The sequence below is a fragment of the Oreochromis niloticus genome, linkage group LG4, assembly GCF_001858045.2.
Source record: "Oreochromis niloticus isolate F11D_XX linkage group LG4, O_niloticus_UMD_NMBU, whole genome shotgun sequence".
Classification (NCBI taxonomy): Eukaryota; Metazoa; Chordata; class Actinopteri; order Cichliformes; family Cichlidae; genus Oreochromis; species Oreochromis niloticus.
Window position 1 is genome coordinate 15,812,531 of NC_031969.2, and position 16,270 is coordinate 15,828,800.

Here is a 16,270-nt window from a genome sequence, read left to right on the forward strand (position 1 = left end):
CATACAGCACAATGAATGACCAAGAGCTGGACAACATCATATCGGCTATCAAAAATCAGATGCCAAATGCTGGCTATCAAATGGTTCAAGGACATTTGGTTTCTACGGGTCTCCGTGTTCAGTGGTGGAGAATGATGGCCTCCATGCATCGAATTGATGCTGTAGGGATCTTCACACGGATCACAGAACTAGGCTGTGTTGTGCGAAGAAGCTACTCGGTGCGAGGCCTTCTCTCCCTGGTCCACATAGACACAAATCACAGGTAATAAGGTAAAATACCCACTTATAAAGCTCTAACACAAGTTGGGCAGAAAGATGCACGTTATACTTTAAATCTGCTTTAATCAACCTTATCTGATAGGTCTTTCAGTGTATTTATAATATTTTAAAAAGCACTTGATAGAGTAATATTAAGTAAAAGGATTACAGGATGTGTAACAAAACCAGTAATATTGTTAATTGTAAATTTTCTTGAGCAATTATTTACACTTTGTATATTGATATTTTCCATGATAACAAGCCTATCAACACATAATATGGTAAGTGCTCCTGAAAACTTAAAAAAAAAAATCATGACAAGAGAACTAAAATATTTAGTCTCATTGAACTTATCCACTTTCACATATAAAAATGTTGGCATTATTTTCAGCACACCTGACAAGTGTCCAGTTTAAATCAGTGGCAAGTGTGCATACTGAAAGTGGAGTGGATGGCTACTCAAGGAAGGTAAAATTTTAACTGTTATGTAGAATATTTGTTAGTTTTGAAATGAGAGCTGTATTAGGTTATTTTTGTATGAACATCAATTTTTCAGCAAGCCAACATAGTGGACGATTTGCAATTTATTTTTTTTTAAATTTATAATCAGTTCTTTACAAAAAAAAGGTTCAACTAAAAGGCCATTTTTCTTTTTTGATAAGTACTACCAATATTGATGTATAGACTACTCAAGCTTTGAATTATGGTTATGAACATAGAACCGTACAATATTCCTTGAACACTTATTATGGAACTGCATTATTAACTGAAAAACTATACATGATCTGAAACCAGATCTTTAATTTTCCATTTGTTTTTACTGCAGGTCCTGTACTTGGATGCAGCAACTAACAACAGGGCAAAAACTGCATTCTCATTTTTCCTGAGATCAGCCCAGCTTCACGGCTTGCCATCAAGGTTTTATGCCCTGATTAAATTTATATGCTAGCAACTAGAGCTGGGCGATAAAACGATAACGATATGTATTGCGAAATAACTTTTTCTCGATAGAAAAATGAAACTATTGCGATAGACCTCATCTCTCTCTTCCTGTCTTATAAAAAAAACCAATAGCCAATAAAAATTAAGTAGCGCAGAGCCGAACCAATCACAGCCGCAGCGTCACGTCACGTAACTTGTTACGTACAGCTCAAGTGCCAAGGCGCACGTGTGTATTTGTTTGAGAAGCAGCCAGCCGCCGTGCCGGGTTTTTGGTGACCAGAATACCGAAGGGAACACAGATGACGGTTCCAATGTCGGAGAGATTGTCGAAAGGGAAGGCCAGAGAAGTTCCGTAGTGTGGAGGTATTTCGGCTATTTGAAGTCTGACAAAAAACAGCGTAACGCGCACTGTAAATTGTGCTGAAAGCATGTTCCCACAAAGTCTGGAAATACAACAAACCTTTTTTATCACCTGAAGCAGTGCCACCCACTAGAGCACGCTCAATCTCTGACTGAAAGCGCTAATTCGTCATCGAAAACAACCAGGGGAATCCCTGTGAAGCAGCAACAGTCAATTGAGTCGGCTTTCGCCAGCGTCTTACCATATGACAAAAAAGGTAAGAGCCATAGCAACATAACGAATGCCATAGCTTACTGTCTTGCTAAAGACATGCTACCAATAAACACGGTCGAAAATGAAGGATTCAAGCAGCTAATTAAGGTAATGGATCCTCGTTACCAACTCCCTGGACATAAACATTTCTCTCAGACAGCGCTTCCAAAGCAATATTATGTAAGTTGGTCAATTTTGTCTCTTTTTCTGTAAAATAAACTAAGATTTATTTTTAGAATTAATATTTTGTTTCGAAGTGGAACTGACAATTTAGTAGTCTGTTTTGTTTGTTCTATTTTGAAACTTAAACGCTTTAGCGGCTGCCTTTTGTGTAGATTGTAATATTTGCCTTTATTTTGCATAAAACTGGTGGTGGTCAGAGGGCCCGGTGGCGCCAGTGTCCGGCAGCCTCGCCTCTGTCAGTGCGCCCCAGGGCAGCTGTGGCTACAACGTAGCTTGCCATTGCCAGTGTGTGAATGTGTGCGTGAATGGGTGAATGACTGAATGTAGTGTAAAGCGCTTTGGGGTCCTTAGGGACTGAGTAAAGCGCTATACAAATGCAGGCCATTTACCATTTTTACCATAAAACTGAAGCCTCATTTTAAGTACATCTGCCCTGTTGAACTTATTATGGAAAATGAATATTTAAATCAAAACAAGCTGCTGATTATTTCACATTTTATTTGTGAGCAACATCACATTTAAATTTTACATATATAGTTATTTGGCTTATATCGTGATATATATCGTTATCGCCTGAAATGAAAAAAGCATATCGTGATATGAAAAAATCTTATATCGCCCAGCTCTACTAGCAACAAGTTTCATTAAAGAAAACTTTAAAAATTCCTTAAAAATGTATTTTTATCATAGGGTTAGGGCAGATCAAGGAGTAGAAAACCTGGACATTGCACATTTCATGTTTGCCACAAGAGGAACAGGGAGAGCGAGTTTCATATCTGGAAAGAGTGTCCACAATCAGAGGTTAGTCTTTTGATGTTTTTTTATATCATTATTGACTGCATGGGTAGATTGTTGTAGCAGTTCTGATATTGATTTGAAGCATGAAGTACCAGAAATCCAAATTCAAATGTATTTACAGAGTAGAACGACTTTGGCGTGATGTCTGGATTGCAGTCACTAGCAAGTACTATGATATTCTTCACTCACTCGAGGAGGATGGCCTGCTTGACATTTCAGATGTCATTCATCTCTTTGGTGTCCACTACATCTTTGTCCCTCGACTCCGAGCAGATCTTGTCACCTTTGTTGGAGGATGGAATAATCATCCCCTCAGGACAGAAGGTGGTCTCACTCCTGAACAGCTCTGGTGTCTGGGACATCTACAAGAGCTGGACGAGGGCGAGAGACTTGAGGTACCAGATCATAATCAGATTTTTTTTTAAAAATTTATTTAAATGTTGAATTTCAAAATTTTAGTTAGCAGTTAAATCTGCTCTTCTGAAATTAACAAATTAAACACTTGTAGCACATCTGGGAGATGCTTCTGGTGATTTTATACATTCTTGCTTATCAATTACCATTAATCTAAATTACTGTAAGAAGAACATGAAAACAAAAGCATTCTTTTTAAATTGTTGTATTTAATAACATTACTCCCAAAAGTACCTATTCTGGAATAACGACTATTATATATGTTTGTGGATTTGAAGGAGCTTCAGGATCCAGGATTGACTGGGAGAGTGCTGTACTGCAAGAAGAATCTAACAGCACAGTTGTGGTTCCTGAAGTTGAATGCCCACTGGATGAGGAAACCCTGGAGGGACTTCAGAGAACAATTAATCCCTTGGAACATTCTGAGTCACACGGTCGTGACCTGTACATACAATTCTTGCTACAGATGTCAAACCAACAGTGACACTTAACATGGACGTGAAAGTCAACGCTCTTTTAAGTTCTCAAATACTGGATTTCTTTGCTAAAACATTCAGATTACAAGTAGACAAGCAAACAAAGCACTTGCTTATTATCTATCAACGTAGGACCCTACACAAAGTTTTGAAGTCTTGTCATTTTCATGAAACAGCTACGAACATCTTAACAGCTAATGTTTAGAAACATTTTTACTCATTTAGTTTCCAAATTACAAGACAACAATGTGTTAAACTCTGTGGAATCCACCACTGTATCTAACTGCTGCACTCATTATGGTTTTAAACATTGTGTAAGTGTCCAGATGCTGCACTGGAAAAGTCACAGTACAAGTGTATGCACTCACAACTGGGTAACAAATTGAGTGATCTCCCAGCCGCTCCTTACATTCGTGGTCAAACTTGCATGTTATTTTGAAATGTCTCTTTTCATCAGGAAGGATGGGAACATGGGACTGGCTGGTTATCCACTGGAGCACATGCTGGACAGCAAGAGACTCTGGTTTTTCACCACCTGCACCGCCTGTGTTTCCATCTGTGATGTTTGAAAATGTTTCTGAAGTCTTTTCTAAATAAAAAGCAATCTGGATTACAATGTTTTAAATTAACAACTAAGAATACTTCCTAGTGCCCTGCATGTTAAAGCAAAAATATTTAACAGATGCATACGGTAGATATACAATACTATAGGTATATTCAGCTAATACTATATAGTACCTGATGCTTCAATCTCCTGCAAGAAATCTTGCAAAAAATGTATGATCTTCCTCTCAGTTCTCTCCCTAGATGTCCCCTTTTCACTGAAATGTGGTTGGCAGCTCATCATAATGAAATCAGCGTCTGGCTGTAAATAAGGAAATAAAGTAGATTATATTATAGATATATTGTTCATTCAAAACTAATAAATAAATACAGGATAACTACAGTACAGATAAGTGGACTGTCTTCGGATCAGACTGAAGCTGCTATGTTAATACTTTGAGGATTTTCCCAGGAACAAACAAACTGTGGCAAGCTTCAGGATTTACAGCCATCAGGTTCACAAGACCATACAGTTCCATGCCCTTTCTGAGCTGCTGTAGCATTGGAATCAGTCTTGTTGTAGAGTGTAAGACAATAGCACTTAAAAAAAACAAACAAAAAATGAAAAACTAGTTGGGGATGGGTTAATGATCTCTCTGACTTTTTCTCCCTTACCGGATCATGCTTTCCTTACTATCCATCTTTATCTGGTTTGTGTATCCACAGCTGACAATTTCATCAGCCCACATCATCAGAGAATGTATGTCTGCAGCATCTTCAACCTGGAAATGTATAATGTGAAAGAGGAAATACAGAAGGTTAAAAGTGTTTAAAAACACCATACTCATAATATATCATGTGCCAGAGCTAAACCAGGTGCTCACTTTGCTGATGAGCAGGGAAGATTCCACATCTGCAACATCCTCCTTAGACAGACAGCTGAAATCAACCTCTCCTGAGCAGAGGAAATTGTGGCACCATTCTTTGAAAAAGGCAGGAGATGGGCCTCCTTGGGCGAGGCTGACTGCAATTATTTCACCAACAGTTCTGTGTAGACAAATGATTATAATTCATTTTCAGGTAACATTTACAAAAATATCGGATGTGTATTAAATGTAATACACAAAGCTCGTATGTAACCAACCTGAAGTTTTCATTATCAAGATCGGTCAGAGAATACTTGGGGTTTTTGCCCTTGTTCTCAGGTCCTTCAAAGAATCTGCTTTCAATACCTGAAATCATGTCTTTCATACAAAAAATATCCACATTTTCAAGTTATCCATTATTTATTGACACTAGGACAAAACAGGTAATAAGCAACTCACCACTCAAAAACTCTTTCCTAAGTGCTCCTGTATCCACGCCTGCCTCTCCAATGCCTCTCCACCCTAAGAACACTGGTGGGAGATGCAGATTTTTTTCTCTGCCACTGGAGAATGCCTCTGTCTGGAAGGTCTTCTCTGTCCACACACAACTTAAATTCTGTTGTGGTGTCGACTTGTTGTTCAAGGCAACGCAATACATCTTCCACGCTTAACAAAAACAGGGTAGAAAACATCCTAAGTTCTCAAAGAAAAATAATCACCTTTAGATTAAAAGAGGCTACCACATTAAACGTGATTAGAAATTATTGCAGCATGTTCTGTGCAACAATCTTTAACAATAATTTAAAGTAGTGTGATCATAAAATGTTTTATATGAAATTAAACCCCAGTTATTGTGTAAAAGATCTTATACATAATTTTAACAAATGGTTCTGCATAATAGTGTGTATATGAACTATAATAGAGCAAAAAGTACCTGTCTGTTGTGCATACTAGTGATGGTAAATTCAATTCTTTTTACTGAATCGAGTTTTAATGAGTCACTCACCAAAGTGAATCGGGTTTCTTGAGTCATTTGAGTCACTGAGTCAGTTGACCAGAGAGTGCAAAAATTCATATTTTCACTCAAACTTAATTTGTTTCTCTTTTAATGTAAATCCTACTGCTAAGATGAATGATTGTAAAAGAAAACAACTATTTTATAGAGCAAAAAAAATTCTAAAGGGAACATTTATTCATTTTTATTTTATTTTATTAGTAATTTCCTCAAATGTGTCAAATATATATTTTCTCATCTAAATGTCCACTGAGCTGTGAGCCAGGGGGCAGTAATGCGCCTTAACATTGGTTGCCAACCAAGAAGAAGAAGAAGAAGCTGTGAGCCAGGAGGGAGGGGGTGAGTGAGTGAGTGAGTGAGTGATTTGTCTATGCTACGATTCAGCACAGGGAGGGAGGGGGTGAGTGAGTCCTGAGTGATTCGCTTATGCTACGATTCAGCACAGGAGGGAGGGGGTTAGTGAGTCAGTGATTCGTTCAACTCATTTGAGCTGTGAGCCAGGAGGGAGGGGGTTAGTGGCTGTGTCCCAATTCAGGGTCTGCACGCTTGAAGTACGCATTTCAAGTGCGAGTACGTCACCGCCACGCGACGACGGCTGTCCCAATTCAAAGTGTACTTCAAATGCATACTCCAAATGTGCCGTCGATTTCCCCAAATATCAAGCGTGGTCCGGTGCACGCTTCATGGTCCCATATATCCCACAATCCATAGCGCGGCAGTGGGTGTGGATAATTTTGCCGCAAAATACGGCAGAAGGGAGCGGTCGAAGAGTGAACTGTCAGAAGTAAGTACTGCATATCATGTCACTTAATTATGTGCGAATGTTTAAGAACATTAAAACATTACTGTTGGCCACATGTCGGCAAAGTTATGTGACATTAGTGATGTTTGTACTTTCAGCGGTAACTTGGTTTTAAAGACTCTACTTATAAATATACATATAGTTGACCTTAATCTTACAGAGAATCTGATGATTTTGTGGATAATTAAAGTCAGTCATGTATCCACAAACACAACAAGCTGAAAGTCAGTGATGCTGCTCGGTTTGCAGTCCTGAATATCACGGCACAAGCAGGATTCACTGCACTGTTAATGTTAGCCATGTTATATTGCTGTCTCTGTTCGGTGGTGTCGAGCCAAACGGACTTTAACGTGTGTTTGAACGAGCTGACGGTTCACTCGTTAAGCTGAAAGAAAGATGCTTTAATCACAGCAGTCACACGTGTCCACTGTACCATCTGGGAACTCTTCTTGTTTAGCACTCGTAATAACACAAACACTAAATCCTCCTTCTCTTGTGCTGTTTTGTAGCAGTGTATACACCTGAGACTGTCACCTGTCTGTCTGTCCTGCACTCTCTCTCTGTTTCTTTCTCTCTGATTGTGAAATAAAAGTATGAACATGTATTTATAAGTTACACTTGTGTTTGAATCCTGCAGCTTATCACACACATGATTTCCATGTGTGACAACTGCAAGTGTCCAGAGTGAGGACAGACTGAGGGACCCACTGCTGCACATCATCTGTGAGGCTTTGCACCCCTGATGATCCACCAGGACAAACTCAGCAGTGTGTGAGGAAGAGGAGGAGGAGGAAGAGCCAGCAGCAGCTGACAGATGGAGAGAATAGACAGACTGTTCCCTGTTTGTGAAGGACTGCTAGAAAAGTTTAAAAGAACCAATTGTCTGTCCTGAATCGGTCTTATTAGGTAATGTTCAAATAATTTGATCATTCCAGTGTTTTCAGTGTGGGAGAAAGTACTCAGGGCCTTCAAGTTACACACTATGAAAGGCAGTAACAAGTTTAATATCCAGAAACCTAAAGTATGTATCAGCAGCAGAATGGAGCTAAAAATAAATGTTTGTTTCAGTTCTATGAAGCTTTGAGTATTTTGGATTAGTAGCACTGCTGTGTTTGTTGCATCATATTGCTGTAATTGTTTATATGCTTTATATATTCTGAGCTAAGTTGATCTATAGTGTTACATCATATTCTATAAGGATGTTATGTGTTTGTATACTTTCTACCCAGTTTGACCCATTTAGCAGAAGTCGGCCTGTTTAAGGCTCTGATATCTATTCTGTATGACTTAAAGCAGTTATGACATGGTCTGATTTTCTCACCCAATAAAGAAATATTTAATATATCAGTCTACTCTGCATTCTATCAGAAACAGTTATCACAGCTCGTACATTTGCTTTTTACACATATATGTAAGCATTGTGCCAAATTTAGTAATGCCAACATATTAAAAGAACAATGTTTGTCTCTTATATATAATACATCTGTATATACACTGTCAGAGATACTTGTCTTTGAGTGAAGATTTAAGGTGATACGAAATATAAATAACTGCTACTTGCATCTTTGACCCAGAGTTCAAGCTCACATATATATATATATTATATATATATATATATTGTATATATATATATATATATATATATATATATGTGTATATATATATATATATATATATATATATATATATATATAATAATCTGACAATACATATGATATTGTCCATATTATATTTACATTACCACAGTGAGATGACTTTAGTCTCATGAACAACATTAGCTAATTATTATTTACTAACTAATCTTGAAATGACTGTTCAGTACAGAAATGAAGCCCAACAATCTTGTTTTACAGTCCTGTGGTCTCAGCCTCAGATACTGAACTAATCAAAGTGATGTCATGACAAAACTGAATGACCAACAAAACATTTTTTCTCCTTCATTTCTGTCACACAAAGCTGTATGAAACGTTTCTCACGGTTAGTATCATGGTTGCTAGGCAACCTGAACAGCGCGACGAAGGCTAGACCGTCCCATTTCACAAGCCTCTCACTTCCGCACTTCCCGTACTTGTAGTACACACCGTACGTAGTACGCGTAGTGTGCGTACTTCAAGCGTGCATACCCTGAATTGGGACACAGCCCCTGAATTGGGACACAGCCAGTGAGTCCTGAGTGATTCGCTTACGCTATGATTCAGCACAGGAAGGGAGGGGGTGAGTAACTCAAATGTGCTGTTAGCATGTTAGCTGAGCCATGCTACTGTGAACCGAGGAGCTATTGTCTTGATGTGAGCTTCTACTCAGGGTTTTTTCTTCCAGTTCAGAGCAGAAATGTTTTTGTTAAGAAACTGGCTGTTGTTTTTTTCCCCACAATTTTAATTATAAGCTAGATATATTGCTGCTAATGGAATTAGTTTGCTAACAGCAAAAGGGATGAGTCAGTGAGTCAGTTGCGCTTGTGAATCATGATTCACGAGTCAGTAAAGTGATTCTCGAGTACTGAACGATTCATTCACGAATCGAACATCACTAGTGCAAACTGAAGTTTGAGCTGGTGTCCCTGTAGTTTGGTCATTTTCTTCAGGCACCATGCATTGAAAGCTGTTGACGAAACAAAGTTCAAAAAAAAAAAACTACATATGTTTGCGTGGACTGTTACTGATTAACATTTTTTCATAAATGGCTGAAAAAAGATTACCTATCCCCACACAGACTCGTGTGGACTGTGATCTCATCTTCAGGAAAGTCCTTAGTGCATATTGGACAAATAACCTACAATTTCAAAAAAGGGGTACATGTTATGCATAGTGGGAAAAAGATCATTACCGATACAAAATTCATTGTAGTTACTATGGTTTTTAGTAATGTGCTAGGTTTACCTTGCATTTGCTTTTCAAAATGCATAACTCAGATTCCTGCAGAATTAAAAAAACAGTAATTGTGATACTATATTATTTAATCAAAATTGCTCATTTTGATTTCATCAAAATTGTCTCACCTCATCATCAGTCTCATCAGGAGAGAATTTTCCTTTGCACGTATTGATGTGTACTGCAAGCATCTGCAGAGGCATAACTTCATTACACTGGTAACATATCTTCTTTGGCATCTTTGAAAAGTGCTGTGAGTCGGGAGGTAGAGGAGATGTGTCTAATGTTTCCTGAAGAGGTACAATGTAAAAAGTGGATTTGCCACCTCCTGACACAGCTTTCAGTGTTTTGACAGAATATCCTTCTGTTTCAGGTGGAATTACAGTGACCTTTCGTCGACCACTGCCACCTTTATTGACAGAAAGATAGCATAAACAATCAAGCAGCAAAAGCATCAGCTACATAATCATAATGCAGTATGAGCACGCAAGAATGCCAAAAACACACATAAAAACTGAATTAACAACAAACCTGTTGCCTTATGCAAGAGCCATCCTCCACAAAGATATTCCATTTTTGGAAAGGTTTCTTCCAGAAGTCTAGAAATCTTAGTTAAAAACACAGTTAAGCAGAATGGAACACTAAATGGACTGTGGCATATGATTCAGGCTAAATGCGTCTGCCAATGACTTATTTTAATACTGACTATACAAACTTACCTCTGCATGGTCACCATCTTCTGGAAGAGACACTGTTTGCCTCCCCATGCCAGCTTGTAGGAGTTCAAGCTCCTCAGCTGGCAAAGGTGTGTAGGATGTGGTCTTACTGCCTGCCTTAACAAGCTGCTTAGTAGATGTTAAACATCTCTTTTTACCACGGCTCAAGTTTGATTTGACATCAGCCCTTAATAGCACATTTTAATTTAAAAATCAATGTTGATAAATCGACAAACCAAATAACTTTAACAGAAAAGATTGCAAAAAGTTTAGAAAAAAAAAACACACAAAAAAAGCAAAAACCTTGTCATCTCTTGCTGGATAGTCAGATTTCTAGGCTCCAGCTGCCCACTCTCTGTTGGCCTCCCTGAAGGATTTGTGGATATGTTGTTAAGCAGCAAAGACACCAGATTTCTTACTGCTGACTCAACTGCACCATTACCCTAAAAAACATGATTAGGATACACTGCCTCAGTAAGACAACTACGCTGGTAATTACTAGAGATGGCACGATACCACTTTTTTGTGTCCGATACCGATATCATAAATTTGGATATCTGCCGATACCAATATGAATCCAATATAGTGTGTTTTTTAATCAATAAAACTGTTTTTTTAATATCTTGCTGCTTTTTGTATAAGTTCATACTCAAGTTAAAAAACAAAACACTAAAGCTATTCTGTTATACCTGGATGCAAAAAGTACACTGCACCCAAAATATTTCATAGTTCAGCAATACTGATCAATCTAATAAACTTAAACCTACTCCACCCTTCCTATTCTGGTATTTTAAAGAGTAAGTAACTAATAGGGTTCTAAAACTCCCAGCAAAAAAAAAAAAAAATAGGGAACCACCCCCACCCTCCACCTCGTGATGCTTAATCGACGTAATCAACTTTAATTTGATGCAGTGTGAAAAGAAAATGCAAAGAAATCAATTATTTTTCAAGAATAATTAAATAGATTCAACATCTCTCTTCAACAGAATTGCAGACTGCACAGATGGTACCTTCCCAAAGGAAAAAGTACTATAGCTTACTAGGGTATATTAGACTTAATAGTTACTATATACAGTAATGGACTTTATACATTTTACATCAGATTAAAACTTTGGGTGTAAGATTCGGATAATTATTTATTAAAAGCTAGACATTTTAAATGAGAATAAGAAAGAAAAGTATATCTTTGTGCCCCCTTTTCCCTGTTAATGCCCTATCGGCCACCCTGGCTAAACTTTGCTAGATCCGCCCATGCACAGTTACCAGCCGTCAGCTACGTAGAAAAGGATCCTGGTGTAGAAAGTAATATTAAATAAATTCTAACAACAGCTTATCACGCTTAAACTTGCTGCTGTTGTTTATCCGCTGGTCTCTTCTTTCTGGCGCGAAATGGGCAATAAACAAACAAGAGAGACAGACTCACGACAGAAAAGCCGATCAGCTGATCATTAAGCAGTTTCACGATCGAAGTAGCAGCAGGAGAGGGAGAGAGAGAGAAGAGGCACTCACTCCATATATCGGTTGTTAAGCTTAACGTGGGAATGCTTTACAAACATTCAGAGATGAACTTACACACTTGCTTTACTTCTCTCTGGGATAACTTCCTCGGAGATGAAATGCTGGTTTGCTAGCGAGGCTACAAATACACACAGCCGCTCTATCACGTGACGCATACTGTTCCAACGTGCTACGGTTATGAGCCGAGTTACGCCGTGTCGCAAGTTTTTTGAGGTGCTTTTTTGATATTTAATGGATCGGATTACATTTTTTATTTCCCTTCGATATCCGATCCAGTAATTTACGTCAGTATCGGACCGATACCGATACGTAATATCGGATCGGTCCATCTCTAGTAATTACCCATAAGGCTAGCTTAAACTCTACAGCTGCATCTGTAACTACAGTTTCACAGCATATTAAACAGAAAGGACAGCAAATTACTAAATTCACAAAAAAATTTTTTTTAAATCACCTGATACTGTGGTGTAGTATTATTGGAGCCATTGTTTGATTCTGCCATCTCTTCTTTGGCTGCAGAGTAAATCAAAAATCCCTCTATCTGCAAGAAGCGAGGCTGAGTGGACAGTGTTTCCGGTGTCCGGAAGGCAGTAGCTAGCGAGTTGATTGGAGACCGTAAGAGCCAATCAGAATTTTTGAAACCAAGTCTGTGATTGGTTGGTTTTGTGGCACACTTATAACGGTGTACAGAAAGTTGAGCGCACGAAGCAGAGAATGTTGTGAGCGCAAGCAACACATTGCGAGCAGTGTTGCCAACTTAGCGACTTTGTCGCTATATTTAGCGAGTTTTCAGACCCCTTAGCGACTTTTTTTTCTATAAAGCGACTAGCGACAAATCTGGCGACTTTTTCTGGTGTTATTGGAGACTTATTTATGATGACTTTTTGACGTGAAAACGCGTATCGCTCTTACTGCTCAACAAGCAGCGGTGCTGCCGTGGGCACCTCACCCGTGCCAAAGCACTCAAAGGCGGAGGATAGTCCTCCCCCAGCTGCTATCAGGGCAGGAGATGTTCACACCTATGCCTCCAAACGGCAAATGAATCGCGCATGAGCGAAGCCGCTGCTCCCGCACTGACTGTAACGCAGTCAGTTCTTCTTTTACTGTTATGCTGTTTTGTGGATCACAAGGTTTAAAACTACTTATAAACACACACTCACACACACAAAGTAACTCCACCAGAGTGCCAATTTCGGGTCACTTTTGCCGGTCCAAACCCGGATAAAGGAGCAGGATTGAAATTGTGACATTAAAAAACAATAATTACTAAAAGAAATTTAATTTGTAGTTCTAAATAAATTCTAACTGCATTTAGGATGTTTGTTACTCACTTTATGTCTCTTCCACGATGTTATTTCTCTCTCCAATAACGTAGGTAGGTTACAATTACATTGGCGTGACCAATTATGCAAATTAGGCGATGACGTCATTTAGCGACTTCTAGCGACTTTTAGGACAGCCAATAGCGATTTTCCTTACTGAGGAGTTGGCAACACTGATTGCGAGCAAGCGCAAATGAAAAAACTGAGCGAGAGGGGGTGCTATTGTGTGTGTATATGGATAAGCGCAAACACTGAAATACATTTTTTGCACGCAGCAATGAATTTTGTTCACTCAAATTCAGCTTTTTTACGCTCAAAATAAATTTCTCCTCAAAATGCAACACTTGCACCTGCAATTTTTTTTTTTACGTGCGCTCAGAATAGTGGTACAGAAATAACGCCATAGTCAAGCACAATGCAGGAGGCCTTACGGTGTGTTCACACCATTGACTGTAGAAAAGATGGACGACGCGACACCGCCTCCTACCATTGTGCAAAAATGAAGCCAAAATATCCCGCTTGTGGAGGCTGCCATCTTGCAAATTTGGAGTCAGAGTCTGCGCTGTAGTGACTTGAGGTGGAGTGACTGTGTAACGCTCCCGCCCACACACCCGCTGGACGTGACCACAAACACGCCCCCCTACACTTCTTACGTAGCCCGGCTGCTCGAGTTATTTGCTGTTTTACCATGACTGACGACTCGTTTAATTAAGGTAAATACAACCATGTCACTGTTATAAAAAAAGACACACAGCTTATCATCTTATAGTTCTAAAATCACCCTGTTGTTAATTCGTTTGCTAGATTAGCCGCTAGCATACGCACTGGTTGGAGGCTTGTTGCTAGCTAGTTAGCGATGCTACACACCTGTTACTCTAATAGTCTGTATTATTGAAGGATTCAGCACTTCTTATGTTTGTTATCCATTTTTAGACAGCGATGAGATAAGCTGCACACTCTACAGAGGCCCAGAGTTACTGTTAATATCAAAAATATAATGCTGTCCTTTGAGATTTTAACATAAGACTGTTAGTGTAATGGATCTAAAACTGTTTAAATCTTCAGAGCCCTCTACAGCCTGGTAACATGGAGACTTTAAAAACAGCAGCATGAGGTTTCAGTAGTGTAGTGTGATTTGTTCTTTTCATGTAATAGTAATCCATATTATATCAACAGTTATATTCACCCTGGAGAGAAACTAGTGGGGGAGACCATCAGGACCAAGCTGGGTTTCCTAGGTCCAGAGGTTTGGAGAAACTTCTTCCCTTTCTTTCATCACAGCTTTCCTGTGGCAGAAGTTCTGTTGACCCACTGAAAGAGGCATCATTTAAGAAAAAACAGGAAGACTGAAGCTCATGGCATTGATCAAGCAGGACTCATGATCTTCACCAGCAGCTCCCTCACAGGGAAATCTTCAGCACTCCTCCGTAGGCCCGATCCAGGAGATGGATAAACCCAGCATTTCATGAACACTGTGATGGAGACCTTTGGTTTGTGTAATGTTATAAATACTCGGATACTCCCCAGAGGCTCCGGACTTTTACATAAACATAATATATTCAGTCCTGTAGAAAGTTATATATTTAAAAATATATGATCCTCTCTGGTTACTCTGGTATGAATAACTCTGAATTACTTTATCGTAAATAACACTATCTGCAAAACACTGAAAGAATTCCAGATGACAAGTTTGTAGTTCAACATACAAGTGACGACCTTTGACCTTCATCATGTTTTATTAAATAGGGCTTTGGATCGTGATGTCACGGGAGGGGGCCACGCCCCCTCCCGCCATGACAGTAGGCCAAACGAAGCACACGGAAGCGTCAGCTATGGTTCGTACGTACTGTGTTGTCGGTTGCAATGTTAGATCACATGATAGGGAAGGCAAGAAGCTGGAAAATGGGCTCTCTATTCATCGTTTCCCCTCCTGGAGGCAACGGGAGGGATCTCATGTATCCGATATTATTAAACGAAGACGTCAGGCTTGGATTACAGCAGTCAGACTCGGACCGGTACGCAAGGCGAGTGCAACGAAAGCGAAAAAGAGCACCCATCGGGGGTAACCCCCGCCCCAAAAACATACAAAATTGCGCTCATTGTACGCTAATCTGCACATAACTTTCAGATGAATCACGCACCTGGAATACTGGTGTACATTTACCTTATGTGTATGCACTAATTTTATCTTACATGTTTTCATTACGCAGCTGCAGAGTATGAAGGTGTGCCCCGTGCAGAAGTAATAGATGAAGATCTGACGGAAGACCAATAACAAAATCACCATGTCATGGAGGCTGTGGACAGGAGTTACTCATATCATGTGAGGGTGAAGACACAACACTGCTTGATAAGAATGTTAAGGTGTGCTGTGTTTTGGTGAATATGTGCCCCAGTGTGGTTGTCAAACCAGGGCCAAATGAAACTTGCTCTTGTTGAATATTCATAAAACTGCTGTGTTGCATGTACAGTTCATTGTAAATAATTGTACTTTCTGTAAAGTGGTTTCAATAAAATAGAGATGAAAAGTATGTTTATTTTTTTTTTAAATTCAAGATCTGATCACATGTTCTTAGCAAGTACATGTGCAGGTACACATGAAATGCAAACATTTTACATGACAACGCACAGCTGGTATCAGTCATGAATCGTTCATCTAGAGCAATTTTGGGGGCAGCTGCTGAGGAGAAGTCCATGTTATGTGCAACCTCTGGCTGTATCTTGGTCATATGGTCAACGTACTCACAACGTGGAGGCTTAAAAACGGCCAAATCTTGTACCCAACCGTTTGTGAATTAGATGTGCGCCTCCAGGAATTTATAATTCCGAAAATGATTCGCCGTGTATGCGCTGACTCCACAGACAAGGTACGTGAAACTATCGGGATAGGACAACGGCGGTAGGCTGTCTGGGTTTCCGCTCCACTGCCTTATT

General features: G+C 39.3%; 3 protein-coding genes and 1 long non-coding RNA gene across 12 annotated transcripts in view; 3 read left to right on the top strand and 1 right to left on the bottom strand.

Annotated features, from left to right (window-relative positions):
* LOC100709195 (uncharacterized) overlaps positions 1 to 16,270 on the top strand; it is a 1,346,887-nt gene that overhangs the window by 1,258,231 nt on the left and 72,386 nt on the right. The gene's annotated exons all lie outside the window — the stretch shown is intronic.
* Positions 1 to 16,270, top strand: part of LOC106096470 (immunoglobulin mu heavy chain) — a 1,110,954-nt gene that overhangs the window by 1,050,830 nt on the left and 43,854 nt on the right. The gene's annotated exons all lie outside the window — the stretch shown is intronic.
* On the top strand, positions 644 to 2,802 carry LOC109194443 (uncharacterized). Its single transcript, XR_003219808.1, has 3 exons — positions 644 to 726; positions 1,085 to 1,176; positions 2,687 to 2,802. It is a non-coding gene; the product is annotated as an uncharacterized LOC109194443 (long non-coding RNA).
* Positions 3,213 to 12,825, bottom strand: LOC100700584 (G2/M phase-specific E3 ubiquitin-protein ligase). Of its 4 annotated transcripts, none has more exons than XM_019358439.2 (12): positions 9,909 to 10,010; positions 9,790 to 9,825; positions 9,609 to 9,682; positions 9,450 to 9,511; positions 6,028 to 6,043; positions 5,553 to 5,759; positions 5,372 to 5,471; positions 5,112 to 5,274; positions 4,903 to 5,009; positions 4,683 to 4,827; positions 4,423 to 4,549; positions 3,213 to 4,240 (listed from the first exon to the last, which is right to left on the bottom strand). In XM_019358439.2, the coding sequence occupies exons 3-12, from the start codon at positions 9,643 to 9,645 to the stop codon at positions 3,936 to 3,938; spliced, it is 1,269 nt and encodes a 422-aa protein (XP_019213984.1). In that variant the 5' UTR covers positions 9,646 to 9,682; positions 9,790 to 9,825; positions 9,909 to 10,010; the 3' UTR covers positions 3,213 to 3,935. The 4 variants fall into 4 exon arrangements, with proteins under 4 accessions (XP_019213984.1, XP_019213983.1, XP_019213985.1 ...); XM_019358438.2 differs by having other exon boundaries at positions 3,213 to 4,273; XM_019358440.2 differs by lacking the exons at positions 6,028 to 6,043; positions 9,450 to 9,511 and having other exon boundaries at positions 3,213 to 4,273.